This window comes from Acyrthosiphon pisum, chromosome A3, assembly GCF_005508785.2.
Source record: "Acyrthosiphon pisum isolate AL4f chromosome A3, pea_aphid_22Mar2018_4r6ur, whole genome shotgun sequence".
Taxonomy (NCBI): Eukaryota; Metazoa; Arthropoda; class Insecta; order Hemiptera; family Aphididae; genus Acyrthosiphon; species Acyrthosiphon pisum.
The window spans coordinates 36,340,698-36,357,489 of record NC_042496.1 but is presented as its reverse complement, the minus strand read 5'-3'; the positions used below and the strand labels follow the sequence as shown (position 1 = coordinate 36,357,489).

The 16,792-nt window shown below is 30.5% G+C and overlaps 1 protein-coding gene and 1 long non-coding RNA gene across 3 annotated transcripts in view; both read left to right on the top strand.

Moving 5' to 3' along the window:
* The window catches only part of LOC115034490, a 13,754-nt gene extending 5,330 nt beyond the window's left edge, over window positions 1-8,424 (top strand). Inside the window, exon 3 of the long non-coding RNA XR_003839847.1 lies at window positions 7,849-8,424. This is a non-coding gene — a long non-coding RNA (uncharacterized LOC115034490). The remainder of the gene's footprint in view (window positions 1-7,848) is intronic.
* Window positions 8,425-11,064: 2,640 nt separating this feature from the next.
* The window catches only part of LOC107882695, a 15,934-nt gene continuing 10,206 nt past the window's right edge, over window positions 11,065-16,792 (top strand). The window contains exons 1-4 of one of the 2 annotated variants that reach the window (XR_003839782.1): window positions 11,065-11,361; window positions 12,529-12,706; window positions 15,198-15,300; window positions 15,404-15,543. Coding sequence is in view for 1 of the 2 variants with exons in the window: in XM_016801427.2 (XP_016656916.1) it covers window positions 11,334-11,361; window positions 12,529-12,706; window positions 15,198-15,300; window positions 15,404-15,556 (462 nt within the window). In the remaining variant the exon portion in view is untranslated. Of the gene's footprint in view, window positions 11,362-12,528; window positions 12,707-15,197; window positions 15,301-15,403; window positions 15,734-16,792 lie in introns of those variants that run through there. The other variant, XM_016801427.2, reaches the window with a different exon arrangement.

Here is a 16,792-nt window from a genome sequence, read left to right as displayed (position 1 = left end):
TAAACCAACGGAGTTACACGTGTTGTGCTGAGCGTAGAATTTGATATGTTAGGTACGCACTTGTAAGACGGAGACAACACATGCGGGTATAACGTCCTCTTAACACTAAACTTGTTAAAAATATAAGAGGCCTCCTGTAAAACTTATCGGTGAGTCCAGCTTACTTCTTTTTTTGATTTTACAAAGACTTTTCGCTGTAATTTAGGTGGGCACCAGAATATAATATATAGGTTGAAAGGGGTGGTACTTGCTGACTATAAATTACCGTTGAATTTGACATTGGAAAGTCAGTCGAATCTGAAGTCATGCATGAGATTAAAGAAGAATCGACCAAATAAAACACGGTCGGTCATATCTATCTTCAAGACGAATATTTAAATTTAAATTATTTATCCTAGGCTTATATTAACACATAGACGGGCACATCATGTTATAGCAGTCGTGTTTTTTAAGTCATAGAATACCATGAATATTGAACGCTATAGCATTTGCCATATCATTGGCCAATTCAATGTGATGCGTAAATTGACAGAATTTGTTGTAATGTAGTCATGACCTATGACCATCAATGTGTTAATTAAAATTACGTCCAGGGTCATAAATAGATTATGTCTATATGCGCTCCATAGTATATTTTATGCTTATTTATTTTTTCAAAATAGTTAAAATTTAAATAATATACATTTACAATGTAATTAGGTTATATAGGTAGCTAATAGGTATTAGTATAAAATATATAAAGATATATGTGCTAATTTTTGAACCTGGACCAAGAGGTAAATTTTAATTAATATGAGCCTAGGTTTAATAGTTTAAATTAAATTATTCATCTTGATGACAGAATCAACTGACCATGTTTTATTTACCAGCTATTATTTTGATAGTTTTTGACTATTATCAATGTTATATTTATAATCACTAACATTTTTCATAAGACAATAGTAGGTATACAATACAATATACTTCAAGGCTGAAACGTTTCCGAACGGAATGATTGGTGTTTGAAAACATGAAAGATTTTTCAAGAAAGTAGCTTAGACATAAACAAATGTGTAATAACCGATAAGGATGAGAATGAATTTCAGTAAACCTAAAGAAAAGGTGTGATACGATTTCAGAACAAAAATGAGTTAAAAAATACTTTAAGCCGGTCTTAAAATCGCCAAAAGTCGTACGTTATAATATAATTAAGTAATACGTCAACATATTAGACAATAAGAGGAAAAATGTGAAATAAATCTACTTATACATGTAAACATTTTAGAAAAATAATGTTTTATATATATCTTATAAATGTATTACATTCTTTTTTTATTTTAAAAGATTCAAAGATTTACACTGTTGGCATATCTGGGGGGGGGGGGAGGAAATGATACCTTTGCCCCCAGCTAAAAATTCAGGGTGAAGGGCTGTCCCCGTTTCCCTTCAAAAAGTTACAACATTGGCCACTGTACGCGTCATGACGATTCGCAAGAGCTCATTGGTTTCGTCGATTTACTACCTATTTGAAAATAGTTATAGTAATTATAGTAATTTAGTTATTTTGTTGTGATTGTATAATATTATTTGTGGGTACTTGAAACATCTAAAGTATACTATTATATATCTATGATAGTACCACGGTTTGTTGTTGATGTATAACGCGTTACCTAATGGATATTATGATATGATTAATTTGAAAATTATTAATAATACTATAGATAAGTATGCCTAAATATGTATGTCTAATATCTAGACTGACATACCGTCTCCGCTCAGAATCGTTTTTCTTATACAGTGATATTATATCATTGAATTCAAATTTAATACTATCCATTATACAGTGACCCACTTGTAACCTACTGTACAGCAGAGTGACATCCACTTACCCACCTTTTTTTAAAATTTATATCAGGTATATAAAATAAGTGATACTATTGTATTTTGAAGTCATAATTATTATTCCATACTATTCTTAATTATTACCTATTTAATATCATGTGTGGTGAGAATAAGTACTACAACCTTACTAACTGCATGTAAATATGGTAACTAGTAGGTACGTGTTCTTCAATCACACTTGAATATATCTTGACGTCCTATCCATACCCATTGGTCACCACTTGTTTATTCGTTTATTCATGTCCGGACCCCGGTTGAAATCATAACCAGATTAAGGACAAGGTCATAAGCAAAATCACACCTTTCATCCGTTTTTCAAATATAATTACGTAGGTATTTATGATTAAATTTGAATAATATTATGTCCTGTTATATAACCGAAGTGTCCTGCACAAAATATGATTGTATGCAGCACGATAATATAGGTATAACGGGTATTGAATAAATAAAATGTAATTTTTTAACATCCGTAAGCATTTGAAAAATATCAATCGCCTGCGTCGTTTGTCCTTCGTCAATGATGTAATTTTGTCTATAATATTGTCAGCATCTTCGTCGGATTGTTTTGATACGAAATATTATTATTAATCGATAAATTATATTATATTTTGACGATGACGTCGGTTGGCGATTACAATATTATTATACATGCAATCGTGTACCCGCACGTCATCAACTCACTCCTCCGCGACCACCGCCGAAGCTGTGAAGGGCGCACGATACTCGTAGGTACACATAAATACACAATATTATTATAGGTAGATAGGTAAACATTTTATACACACACGCGTATTATGGTAATTATTATCACCACATAATGTGATGTTCCAATAGAAATTAGAATGTGTCTATAATGTACATACGTATGTGGGTTAGTGGGTATGATATTATGTATATTGTGCAGTATTTATGTACACAAACCGTTATATCATTATAGACACCTATTATAGCCGTTGTATTCGCCCACGCAGCGTGGGTGACAGCAGCTGTACGGTGAGGTGCCCCTTGTGGCGGGAGTGTTGCAGGTGTGTGTGTGTGTGTGTGTTATATCCCCGAGGGATTAAACCTCCGTCCCGGATTCCATAAAAAAACAACAAAAACAAGTATACTTTTATAATAGTAAAATATACTTTTCGCTATATGGATAATATGGTAAATGTGTGATAAATTCACATTTTTCGTTGTCCTGCTGCACCTGCGATCGTATAAATATACGCTACAATAGTAAAATGTGCCTACCGACATAATTTAATATACCGCAGGCGGATTCACCAAGTATGTTCACCCCTTTTTATTTTTCAATAACGCAGCTATTCCCTTAGTAGGTATTCCCACAGACCGTGCAGATAGTATTCCCTTATTCACAATATTTAACAGTGATAAGTTTGAAAATCGTTCTTGAGTTTAATTGGTTGCATCACAGAAATGTTTATGACTCTGGGTGCTAAAAAAATATTTGCTGTTGCTGCGGCACCCCTTAGCTCCACCTATGCTGATAAAAAAAATGTTGCTGAATTTTTTTAAGACTACATCATCTAGAGAGTAGAGATACAAATGTATGTAGGAGCGTAACATTTTTTGAAAACATCGATTGTAAAATGTTGACACAACTATAACTGAAAAACGTTCACCACCTGTCCTATAAACTACTAAGAACCTACTACCTACTACTATCTATAATGGACGATGTAGACGGGTTCATGGATAGCTATTATAGTAGATTTCTGACATTTTTAAGCCACATAAAAAAAAATTATATTCTCAAATGGTTTCCCGAAAGCTGCAGCGGTGACACACGCGAGACACAAGCAAGTGAGCACATTTTCCGGTTTGAACAAGTCGACAGAATCGGCCATTTTCATTACGCGTACCTATCCCAGAAGTCAAATATATTACCTACTACGACGACACAATATTCTTTTTAGTCGATCGTGTACGGCATACATATTATATATATATAGACTATTACACTTTATCAAGTCCTTGTGGGTAATGGAAATACGCACGGAAGTGGCTAACCGTATACTGCCCAGTGCCCGCCCGCTACCCAACACCCCACCAACGACAACCTCACCATCCCTTACGGTTCTGGTGACTTTTTCAAACGGATGAACGACTATATGCGTTATTGGTTTTATACGTATACAACTACATTATAAACCGAGTGCTATTTTTTCATTTATTTGTTTAGTGTCCGCAAACACTTTTCGGGGTCAAAAAAAAATACACGTCGAAACGTTTCGTAGCTGCAATATTATGTCACCGCCCGCAACGAGGATCGAAAATCAGGCTTTGCAGATAATTCGAAAATAATTGTGAAAATAATATATAGTTCTCATTTATTACGATTTAAATCTCATTCTCATATCGTAAATTATTACTACAAACCTAGGGGGGCTGTCCCCTGCTCGCTATGCTCATCAACCCTCCAGGACCTTTGTCCCACGTCCCACCAAGAGTCACTGCCCTTTGAATATTGAAATTGAATATCTGTAAATTAAAAATATTTAAAAAAAACAATATTTAGAAGATAAAGTTTCTTATAAATGGTTTTTTTTAATAATAGAGAGTTTTAACTATTAATTATTAATTTATTTTTTGGTTGGAATTTGACAATTTATTATCATATGGAAGATACTATTTTCGGTGAAAACTTAAGATACATGTCCAACAATCGGCTATGAAAGTTAAAATGTAAAAAATTAGGGCTCCATCCAAACTTCTAAAAATGCAGGGCGTATAGAAGCTGTATGGAAGTTTACCTCCTCGTGGTGCACCCGTCAGGGTAACTCTGAGTGAACTGAGATGTTCCCCGGCCACGTACAACATAAATCATTTATTCTTGGGACGCACTCAGGCACTCTGGTGATACCTTATTCCAGATATACTGGAGACACTAAATAAGAATAATTTCAGGACGAAAAAAACAAGATACATTTAAAGTATAAACGTATGTTTTTAGCATTACAATTTCTAAAACTACAGCTCATTACAATATCAATAAGGTTTGAAATTGAAAAAGTTCCTATAAACGCTTCAAAATATATATTTTCGTTAACAATATTAAAGGGTGTTTTTCCATTTAACCAAGACCGTTTAGAGGCATGCCACTACAGTAAAATCGACTATAAGTTATACACAGGATTCAAATTTTGCACTTACATTTAGATGGCATCAAATCCCCCCCAAAAAAAAAAAAAAAAATATGATTATAATTTATTTATTTCATCTGTAATGATTATGAAATTCGATAAATTCAAAACTACCTGCGACTTGCGAGAAATATCGCATAACATTCAATGCCTATCAAATATAAAAATCAATTTAATTATTAACTATATGACTGTTTACTATACACATATTAAATGATCAACAATATTAAATTATATAAATATTTTTGCAGTAGTATAATGATTGTAGAATAAAATAAATTTTCCATCGCCGAGTACGTAGTCTACTATAACTATATTATATATTATATTTATCCTGAACCAACTCATTCGAGCACACCATACATCACAACCCTGCATCGTCGATGATACGGACAATGATGAGTTCAATGATTTGAAATTTTAATACACACACAGCACACGCCGCGCCTTACAGGTAAATTATGAAATCAAATAAAACGTGTAGGTATCGCTTATTTTAAAATATAGCATCGCGTTTTTTTCTATCCAAAACTATACGAATGTGCATATTTAAAAAAATGCATGGTATTACGTATACCGGCTATATAGGCATGCAATATATAATATCGATTTATTCAGACGAAATTTAAATACATATTATGAAAGCTGATGGGCACTCATTTTAGATTTTTAGATGAGTCGAAGACAGTGGCGTACGCAGGGGTAGGGTTCTATGGTTCTGACCCCCTCCCCCCTGAAATTTCTTTTCTTCCCCAAAAAATCTTATTTACCATTATTTTGATACACATAGAACAATTGTTGGTCATTTTTAATAGTTATAAAATAAACTGTTGAATATGACAAAGACGTCGATAATCAAAGTTACCTACAGTTTTTTTTGGCTGATTTAGAACATTGCTAAACGTCTGACATAACCGATGGTGTATCATCGTCCATCGATTGTTACCACGTTTATTACGGCTCGAATAGGATCTATAGATAACCCGTTTAAACACTGTATATGTAGACTAAATTTGAAACTAGCTATAATTTGTTATATTAAAATTAAAAACTGTTTAGAAAAAAATAATATAAATTATTTACCCAGGTAAAACCCTAATCGAACTAAAATCCTGCGTGCGCTACTGGTCGAAGACAGAGGATCTGCTCAAAAGATTGACATTCGCTGGTGTGCAGGCTGCAACACTTCTTCGAACAATGAAAAACTCGTATTCAGCGATGTGTAGACGGGTGGGGGTATATATAGAAGGATATCATAGTTGAATGATAATATTATTCATTTAGCTTATTACATAAATTCTGCTTTTAAATATAGTCTGCACAGACTGCACATTTCGTATGTTGCGACGATTAAAATATTACCGTCATATTTTCATTTACATCTGTAGGTAATGTTTTCACATTTTTTTGGCCACTCACGACACTCGACGTTGAAGAAAATGAGTGGGCACATTTCGTTCACGCACATGTATATTATTGGAATCTCACGTTTTGGGCATGCATTATAATTCATAAGTAGGTACCTATAATAAGTGCAGCGCAATACATTATTAGTAAATCACATTTATAATAGTATACGTCGTAATATTATTATTATCATTATTTCTTGCGTAACAGATTATGAGATTTATTTTAAAAATAATAAATAACACCTACCGCACAAACTGAACATATTTCAGAAGTATAGCTAATAGATGTTTACATGTTCAAATCAGGAACTGGTGGGTACCTTCAGGTTTTTGCGGTTCCGGTAGGTACATAATTTGTTTCACTATGCGGTTCTGGTTCCGGTCCTGGATTTTATAGCTCAAAACAAAAGCAAGTCAAAGCAGTAAGCATTTATGCACTTCTTATAGTGCATAAATTGAGCGCCGGCGACGGATGCAAACCCAAAATAATCATTGTAAAACCAGATTTTTGTTATTTAAAAATATGGGTTCTGGCTGTTTGAAAATATTTAAATTCTGGTTTCCAGTATTTTTAGGGTTTTTGAACTGGCGTCGATTCCGTCATTATATTGATTTCGCCATTGTATAGGTAGTTTTAAAATAACCTATCGACTCCGCCACATATATTAATTCCTGGACTTAGGATACTGGATGGCTGGACCCAATCAACTTCGATGGTTACACACGATATCACACTGTACAATATGCAATACGATATGTCTTAAATTGTTCACGTCGTAACTTGATGTTGATCATACAAACACTGTTGATTGTAATTTATAACTATTAACTTCGATTGCAATAATAGTTCAACATAAAACAATGAAAATATTGTTTTGTATTTGTTTCGTTTGTGTATCTATATATTTTTCATTTACGCATATTGAGTATAATAATGTGGATATAACGAGATTAAAACGGGACCATATAATAAAAATATGGGATAAGAAGCGTTCCGTTCAAATTTTTTAAGTTTGTCGGACCAAGTCCCTTGTATGATTCTCAAAAAAGAGACAATCCCTTTGACGCATGGTGTAAAGTTTAAATTTCAATATTAACTTAGACGCCACAATTTTGATTTCGCGTGTTGGAGTTTTGCAGTATCTATCGCTATTATTAAACTAGCGGAGATAATTATAATATAAAAGGATGCTTTTGTAAGATTGTTAAATATTCATTATCATCGTCATGTCATGGCATGGCGTGAGCAATTCCATCGAAAGTTGTTTAATAATATACATTTTAAATGTGTTCGAACCTCGTGGTATAATCACAGATCAATGGCATAATAACAACATTCGTTTAAAATAATTGCTTTATATTTATAATATACCTATTTATAAAACGTGTTTTCTGTTTTTTTGCAGGTCGCGTAATTCGGACCAATCAAAGTAATACAAAAATCCCGTATAATATCGCACAATGCAATATTACATTACACGCTTATTGTGGTAACGATATTTCATTTGCTGTTGTAAATGTTAACATTTTTCTTCACTAGTTTTTGGCGATTTTTCATAATTTTCCAGAAATGTATTGGACAAATATTCCAAACGGATTTTTGCATGTAACATTAATTTCAGATTTTCTGTAGACTAGTCTACAAGAAAATTTAATAGAATTTTTATCTTCCATAGAAATAGTGATCAAAGAAAGTACATAAAGAGTGCTTTATTTTAATACAAATAATATTAGACGAGAATAATTGGCGTCAGTAAGTGAATTAATAGCTTTAAACAATTTTGCATCATCAAAAAAAAGGAATCTATTAGAGTAATTGTTTGAATAGACTATAATATTGTATATTATATTACCATTTATAAATACATCAAATAAAAGGGGAGAAAGGTGATATTTGACCTGATCCCTGATTTTTTTTAACTATTATGGGTATAGGTATTATTTTTATTTTTGAGAATCATATTTTCATTATTGATCACGTCTACTCATCCACAAAATTTGTTTTTATTCTCCATTTCCATTTATTTAAATTATATTATATATTCAATAAATTTCTCTAATATATTACTTTTTACTGGTAATCCAAAAATGTTTAAAGTCATTATTTCAATCACTGAATTACTTTGTAAATGAGTAAAGTAATGTTTATTTGTTTGAAAAAATTCGTTATATTTATAAATAATATAAATCTGTACGTAAAATGTATTTAATCTCAAATGTATTAATTATTTATTTAAAAATAGTAATATCCATATGTAGGTACGCACGTATTTAATATACTGCTAAAATTCGTTATTTTTAAAGCGCAAACCCTAATAATTCCTTTTCTCTAGTTTTCTATATTATTATAGTTGTAATAATAAAAATATATTGACACGAATGAACCGCTTTTTAATTGTAAGTTTCACTGTTTCGGTTTGCATTCGTTGTAGTTCACCGATCGCGGAGCATATTATATTATTCGGATGAGTTGAATTGTGTTTTGTGGATACCGCATAATGTATTGTTGTGCATGAAAATTGAAAGGACTTGGAAAAATAATCGTGGCTGAGGTTAAAATCGACATTTTGATTATCTGCTTTTTCTGGGCTGAGTTAACGACGAAAAAAGGTGATCGCGGCCTGAGTGTAAATTTTCCTCTCGCAGTGGAGCACTGTCGGCGAGACAGAAAAGTCGGTGATGTACGATTGCGCAGGTTTGTCCCTCTTAGTAGGTAGAACGATTTCGTACGATATTCTGACCTTTAATATAAATATTACGATTGCGTACAAAAATCGAATCATTGGATTTTCTTTTGCAATTTTATCTTCGACTATTTTGTGCCCACCGGTTGCCGTATTAACTCGGAATATTGGTTGGCATCGGTTATAATGCTGGCATAATAACTTTTTTTGGAACATAATAATGTTATTATTTTAACGAACCGTCTTTACAATATATTATAAAACAATGTATTCTACGGTAAGAAACTAGGTACAAATAATTCATTCCCACGTTCGGATATTATAGTTTTTAATGAATTCTTCATGGTCAAATAAATTATTAATTGATACCACCGATATACCTGCACACTATAATTATTCACCAACACTAATACTAGAACTTGTCCAATGACCAGTCGATCTTAAGCTATAAAATACCGATGTCGATGTGTGACATGTGAAGAAATCTAATATGATAATCAGCATGTATTTTTTATATCCAAAAGTATTAGACTGTAAATATTAGTCACAATAACGTTGGTCAAACTTTATCAGAGCAGAGTAATAATATGTTCATTCTAAAATTATTTATTTTACAAAAATATTTTGACGGTTGTATAAACAACGGTAGCAAAAAGGTAGGTGCAACGTACGCAATTGCAATATTGAAAAAAGGTAAACGAAAATGAAACCAAACAAAAAAAATTAAACATAATTACTAATTAAAAAAAAAAGAAAATTAAAAATGAAACAAGGGGAAAAACTTGTATTTATTTATATTTTGGACTTGCAAATTCTGAAAATAGACTAGCAAATAACTTGCAAAATAATGGCATAGATTTTAAAAAAATTGCAGTACTTATAAATGGGCCAACTTCATGAACGTAAAAGACAGACTATAAAACATTTGAGAATAACAACATTATTTTGTTTTAATTTGAATTAAAAATATGAAAAATCAAAGAGAATTAAGTGAAAATCAAAATGAGTTAAGTCCTTCTTTCTAGAAAATCTAAATGATTTAAATCCCCAAAAATCATGAAAATATTTAAAATAATTTATTTTTATGATTTATTTTTAATTAATTAATTTTTTTATTTAGAAATCAAAAAAAAACATATTTTATGCAACAACATTAAATTGAACAAGAATTGATTAACCTACCTCCTGTAAGCTTATACAGCTTGTGTTGGAGATAGGGAGTTATGGTTACTGCTAAATAAAATAAAAATAACATAATCTAAATATATATAAATTTTAAATTTTAACAGAACATAGTAAACAAAATCAAAATCAAAACTTAAATTTTAGACTACAGAAAATATTTTTATTAGACAAGAAAAAAAGGTTTTTTTTTATATATATATAGAAAACATTATCGATAAATAAATAAATAAAATAAATTAAATATACCCATCATAATATTAATAATTGAATAAACTCCAATAAAAAATGAACAAAAATGGATTTACACAGAGGACTTATGAATGTTTAGATATTCTTCCTGAAAAGTTGATAATTTTGACTTAACATGTTTTGACCAAGCACCGAAGATATAATAAATCTATTTCATTCTGGCTGAATTAATCTGAATAAATTTGACGTTGTCTCTATCGCTAAAATAAACTCTATTTCTTTTTAAGGCTAAGTTTTCAATCGATCTTATCCGTCGAATTACCAAATGTATTCACCAAAAAACAAAAATATGTAATTTTGTTGGGTGTTTAATGTCAGAATAAATCTTATTTGATGAATAAATCATTATGAAGTTATTCAGTACTTTTTTTTAGAGGTTATATTTCAACGAATAAGTTGATTTATATGATATTATTAATAATTAGGCTTCATTTGAATTAATTATGATTTTCAATTATTATACGTGATAATTTGATCTATAATGATATCATTGTTATGATTATAGCTAATTCGTTGTGATAACGAATTTAGACATTATCTCTTTGTTATAATTTGTTTTAAACATTAATGTGTCTATAATTATTCTTTATTTTTACAATGGACAATAATAATGACAATTTTTATTTATTTTTAATATTTTCAACGACGAGTGTACAGCGTACATTATACGTTTAGAATAACAATCGACCATATTGCTTTTTGGGACGATTACGATTTTAGAATCAGATTCAGTCTATCCAAATATGTAGTCCTGGAGGTTCTGAGATACATTTATGGTGATATATCTTCACAGTCGGAAAGGTAAATTTAATTATACATTATAGACGTAATTTTATTTTAAAATCAATTTAGAAATCGTGCTGTGTCATCCATTAACAAGCTATTTTTGACACTAAGATTTTCCGCTATACTGTTGGTAATTTTCCAATTACCGCTGTTGATTTTGTCGATGTAAGAACAGCATCATTAAGCGTACGTGATGTTACCATTGCAATTGCAATTCCTCAGACCTAGGTTTATAAAAATTCCTAAGACAAAAGCGGAAATAAATATAATACAGGAGAAGTTTTATCGTATTGCTAAAATATTTTCTCAAGTAATTTTGTGCTATTAATTGCACTCGTGTAAAAATTTAAAATCCAAGTACCTAATATTATACTATTCAGTAAAAATTGCATGATAATAAATACTATAAAAACGCATAATACCTACCTACTCTAAATTATAAATACATATAGTTCAATAATAATAATCCATTCTCTACATATTGTAATTTAATATTATAATAACATTCATAAAGCTGTGATTCCGATTCTTACATGAGAGACGAAATAAATTTTCTATAAGCATATCTTAAAATTAAAGCACTTTTGTTTGGTCGCGTCTTCAGCGTAACACCCACCGTTAAGTAAATTTTATCTACCTATTATGTGTACGTATCCAAAAAAATACTCGACTTAAACTAAAGACTAAAATGCTATAATTTTCCTCAACAATCTTTCGATTACAATTTTTACTTATAGCTTGTACTTTTGGGCGCTTACTGTATAACAAGCCGATATCGTGTCGAGGTCGTGTGTGCTGTAGTAACTAGTTTAAGTGACCGATTATCATTAGTTGATTTTCAACATTCGCGGTATACTCATTGCATGATTTTATTAAATTTGTCATTTTTATTATATTAATATGTTACAGTAATACTACCTGTATTTTTATAATTGTTGTGTATGTATATGCAGAGGCGGCTCCAGAGACATGTTGGGGGGGGGGGGGGGTAATGTAATAACTTTCAGAAAACTTTTGATATTGTAATATGTTTTTTTTTGTAATTTTGTTTTGACAGTACACATTTTTTTAGAAATACAGTATTGGGAGGGGCCGTAGCCCTTAGAGCTCCCCTGGAGCCGCCCCTGGGTATAAATAATTAATTATATTATTATTAGTATTTATTTACACGGTATATTTTAGTGAAGTTTATGAACCACTCCTTAAGTCTATATGGGAGACAACTCGTATATTATAATTATGAACTATCTGATCATACGAGGCTACTACCTGTGTTTGTCAACCAGTTTGTGTATGAAGATAATGGGAGGAAAATCGTTTATTTTGGGAGGAAACTTGTATGCATCGGGACGTCCATACCGTAAGTATTTACTGCTGTTTCTTCAGAGGTGTATTCACTTACATAATTAATTAATGTCAAGTTTGTACTTTTTTAAGAACAAGGTATGATGCTATTTGATATTATCTACACGTTACCAGCTATACTAGGTATCGAGAGGTTAACATGTGTTATTGGTTAAAAACTAGGCAAACTTGCAGGTCATATTACTAGTTTGTTCTTGGTAATTTTTATTCTACTCGTTGACTTTCAAAACCGAGTTAGGAAAATGAAATAAAAGATTAAAACAAAGTTCTATACACATAATATTTAATAATAATATGAAAGCCCTTTAAACCGTTTGCCTTTCATGTCGGTAAATCGATAAAAAACTTTTTACGTGAACAAAAAAAATGTCATTTAATAAAACAAACCTTTGTGGTTTCTCCATACACTATATATGTACATATTATGTATTATCATACATATACAATATACATATTATTAAGCGTTATTTGAACTATTTTCACAACTATATATCTTTTGGATGATTTCACAAAAGTCAGTTTCTAGAGAAGTTGGACTGCTGTGTTACAAGGGAAGAATAAGCTAAGTGGTTTTCAGTTGCCTTCTGCACAATATTATAATATATTGTAATCGTAAATTAAATTTTTCATAAGCGGGATTTTAAGGTCACATCTGCATTTGTGGTCTCTGTCTTACAAGACGTGCGTATAACATTAAAAAATTACGCTCAGAAGTTCACTTTCAGTTTTGTTACCTATTAGTAAGTTGTTGATTATTATAGAGTGCATCGACCTATTATCTATCCTAAATGGTAACATTGTCTGTGTTTTTTTGGTATGTTAATTTATTTTTTTAAAACAAGTAATAGGTAACTCGTTTCATAATTAAAATATCGATTAAAAAAAACCTTAAAAAAAAAAACAATAAAAATAATGTTACCTTTAAGTTTTATAACTGCAGGTTTATTCAAATAAACTCTATAATATTACAAATTAAGAACCTAAGCGTAAACTGTTAAGTGTAAATTCGTTATATTACTACATGGTTGTACGATGGATACAATCGATGCTAACACCGGAAATTGTGCAACATTTGAGGTTTTTTGAATTCTTAGTTATGGGTTCTTTCCTTAAGCCTTTAACTAGCTGGTAGAATGATTTTTCTATGAAACAATAGTTTAAAAGAAGTACCAGCCCATTAAATTCCCTTGTGATTGTGTGAGAATCTACCCCCACCCACCCCACACACACACACTAATTAAAATATAAAACGTAGCAGTTGATTAAATTAATATGTAAATACAAATTTTATTTAGACTTAAGATATTCGATATTATATTTAATAAATAAATGTTGATTATTTTGATCATTAAAAAATACATTTTTCTATAATAAATTTATATTATTTTAAAACATTGGAATCATTCAATCATTAACATAAAAACTATAGGTAGTGTATAATATGTGTGTTACTTATTCGTATTAAAAAGTGATGAATTAGAACCGTGTGACTTCTACTGGAAAATGGCGATTCAAGTGATATTTAAATATTTACATTATTACTCATCAAACGCATGAGAATTATTAGGAAAGAAGTATTTTGATTGGTAGGTGTTTAATATTATATTATGTAGACACCTCTATATGAAGGTACCTATTGTTGAATTCGAAAAGCATAAAAGCAACTTTTCATCGCGGGGAACATAATATTATTATAAAAATGTTAGACATTTAAAGTTTATGATTACAATTTACGACGTATATAAGTATATAGAACAACACTTCGAATTTAGAACTAATCAAGTTGTCGGCACTTTTGTTATTTAAGTAATTGCGACGTCTGTGTGTAGTCGTATTATTTATCTACACACATATATTGAACATAGTTTTTCAAAACAATTCTTAGACTCAAGTTCTGGCAATGTGGTCAATATTTTACGTTTGATAAATTGGTTTACTTGTTTTTTCGGTAAATTGCAGACAAACAGGACTTTATACAGTGTTAGACTCGCCTTTAGAATAATATTTTAAGTATATCTGTTTATTTGTACGATGGCTAATATAAATACAAATTATGGTTGCTACGCGGTCTAATCTTGACAAGGTTACCTATGTAAATTTCCCCGAATTTATGATGAAATGTGATAAATGATAATCGTTGAAATTATTTGCCGGAAAAGTTCAAGTAGGAATGAAAATGTTTTGCATATTTTTGAACACTTGTTAGGTAGTCCATATGCGTAAAAACGTAAATGATAGATCAACTGCCTATATATATATTATAGCAGATTTATGCATGTAAGTGCCTATATTATTAGAGAAAAAAACAAAGTAATAAATAATCCGTATTTTGATATTTTGAATCAAAATCATGAAATTTATTCAAATGTCGAAAAGCGACGATTTTACATTTTTTTCTCCTTTCAACTCAATTCAATTACATGATATTGTACTTCAACATTTTTTATGATAATAAAATAATAATTTATTTTGATTTTTATGCGTAGAGAGAATAACGTGTATACCTACCTACATATTTCGATCGATTTCTTGTTTCCAGAGATACTCGACAATATTTCAATCTCCGTTCTTCAAACACGCTTGTATCCGGTAGGTATATATAATTTTGTATATTGGCTCCGGATAAATAAAAAATAAATCAGTGTAATATGGTCTTTTTTATCAACGCTTGGGTTTTTTCTTTTTTAATTAGGTCACACAACTGCAGATACAGTCTATAACGGTGTCATCCAATGTGCAATATATCGAGTTATATAATATTTCGGAAGCTTTATGTGTGACAACGATGAATGTTCCAAAATTCAGAGATCTTCGGCTCGATCGTGTAAACATGTACAGGAAATAGCAAAATAAATAATCTAAATATAAGTTATCTACAATTTTCTCTTTAGCCGAGCCCAAATATAATTTAGAAGGGTTTTTACATGATTTAAAATAAAAAAACATAATTTGCCATAGCCACGAGCACACTGCACGCAGTCAGGACTGCGAGATAATTATAATAATATTTAATTCATAATACACAAAGATTACATAAAAATACATTTTATGTATAATAATATGATTAGATACTTCTTCAAAAAGCAAAGCTTGAATTTATAGTCGATGAGTTCCCGACAGATAAATTAAAATATCGTTTAACGATATAAATTCCTAATTATTTAATTATAAGATTTATTATAAAAATATAGAGGCACAATATTTATACGAAATGGGATTTACATAAAATCATTAGATATTGCTTAAATTGAGTGAGCTTGGGAGGCAACTAGCGTTAGACTATTTTCTTTTACTGTAAAATTTAGGATACTTCGGGAAGCAACTCGTATATAGTTGGGAGGCAATTCGTGTAAAAATTATTGACCATTCGACTTCGGGAGGCAACTAAAGTTGGGCACATTTTACCTATTTATACTGACGCCAGCACGGCAGCATCTGATTGCGTCATCCTGTCCTGCAAAAAGAATCTATACCGAAAAACCTGTTCTCGAATTATTATCGGTTCCGATTTCGGTTCTTCTAACAATTAAATTAGGCGTCTGGCGAGGCTCAGAAAAATATGCATAAATTGGTATTACCTTGCCTGAAATCATATTTGATATATATGTACATATCGTTAATGGTAATTTATAAAATGACAAAACATTATGATATACAATTACTGGATGTTACACTTGGGCTGTAAAATATAGATTCATCAATTCCTTACAGTTCGATATCAGACATTACTATAGAATATATTAAAAAATTGATATAATGTTTTATGTTTATTGTTTAACCTGACCTGGCATACGCCTAATGGACACTTTTCAATAATTGTATTCAGAAATCATAATACGTATTTAAATAATTGGTGTCACATTAGTATTTGAAATCCGTATTAGAATATTCCTTTCAAATGTATTTGAATATAAATAAAAATACTTTTTTTTTTAGTTAAAGAAATTTTATATTGAAATATTGGTACGTTATGCGAAATAAAAAGTTTTAGATTCTGAGTGGAACGACGAATGTATTGATTTTACAATGATTTGTGTTTTCTGTCTGCCATCATGTTCAAATTTGCACTAAATCAAGTAAT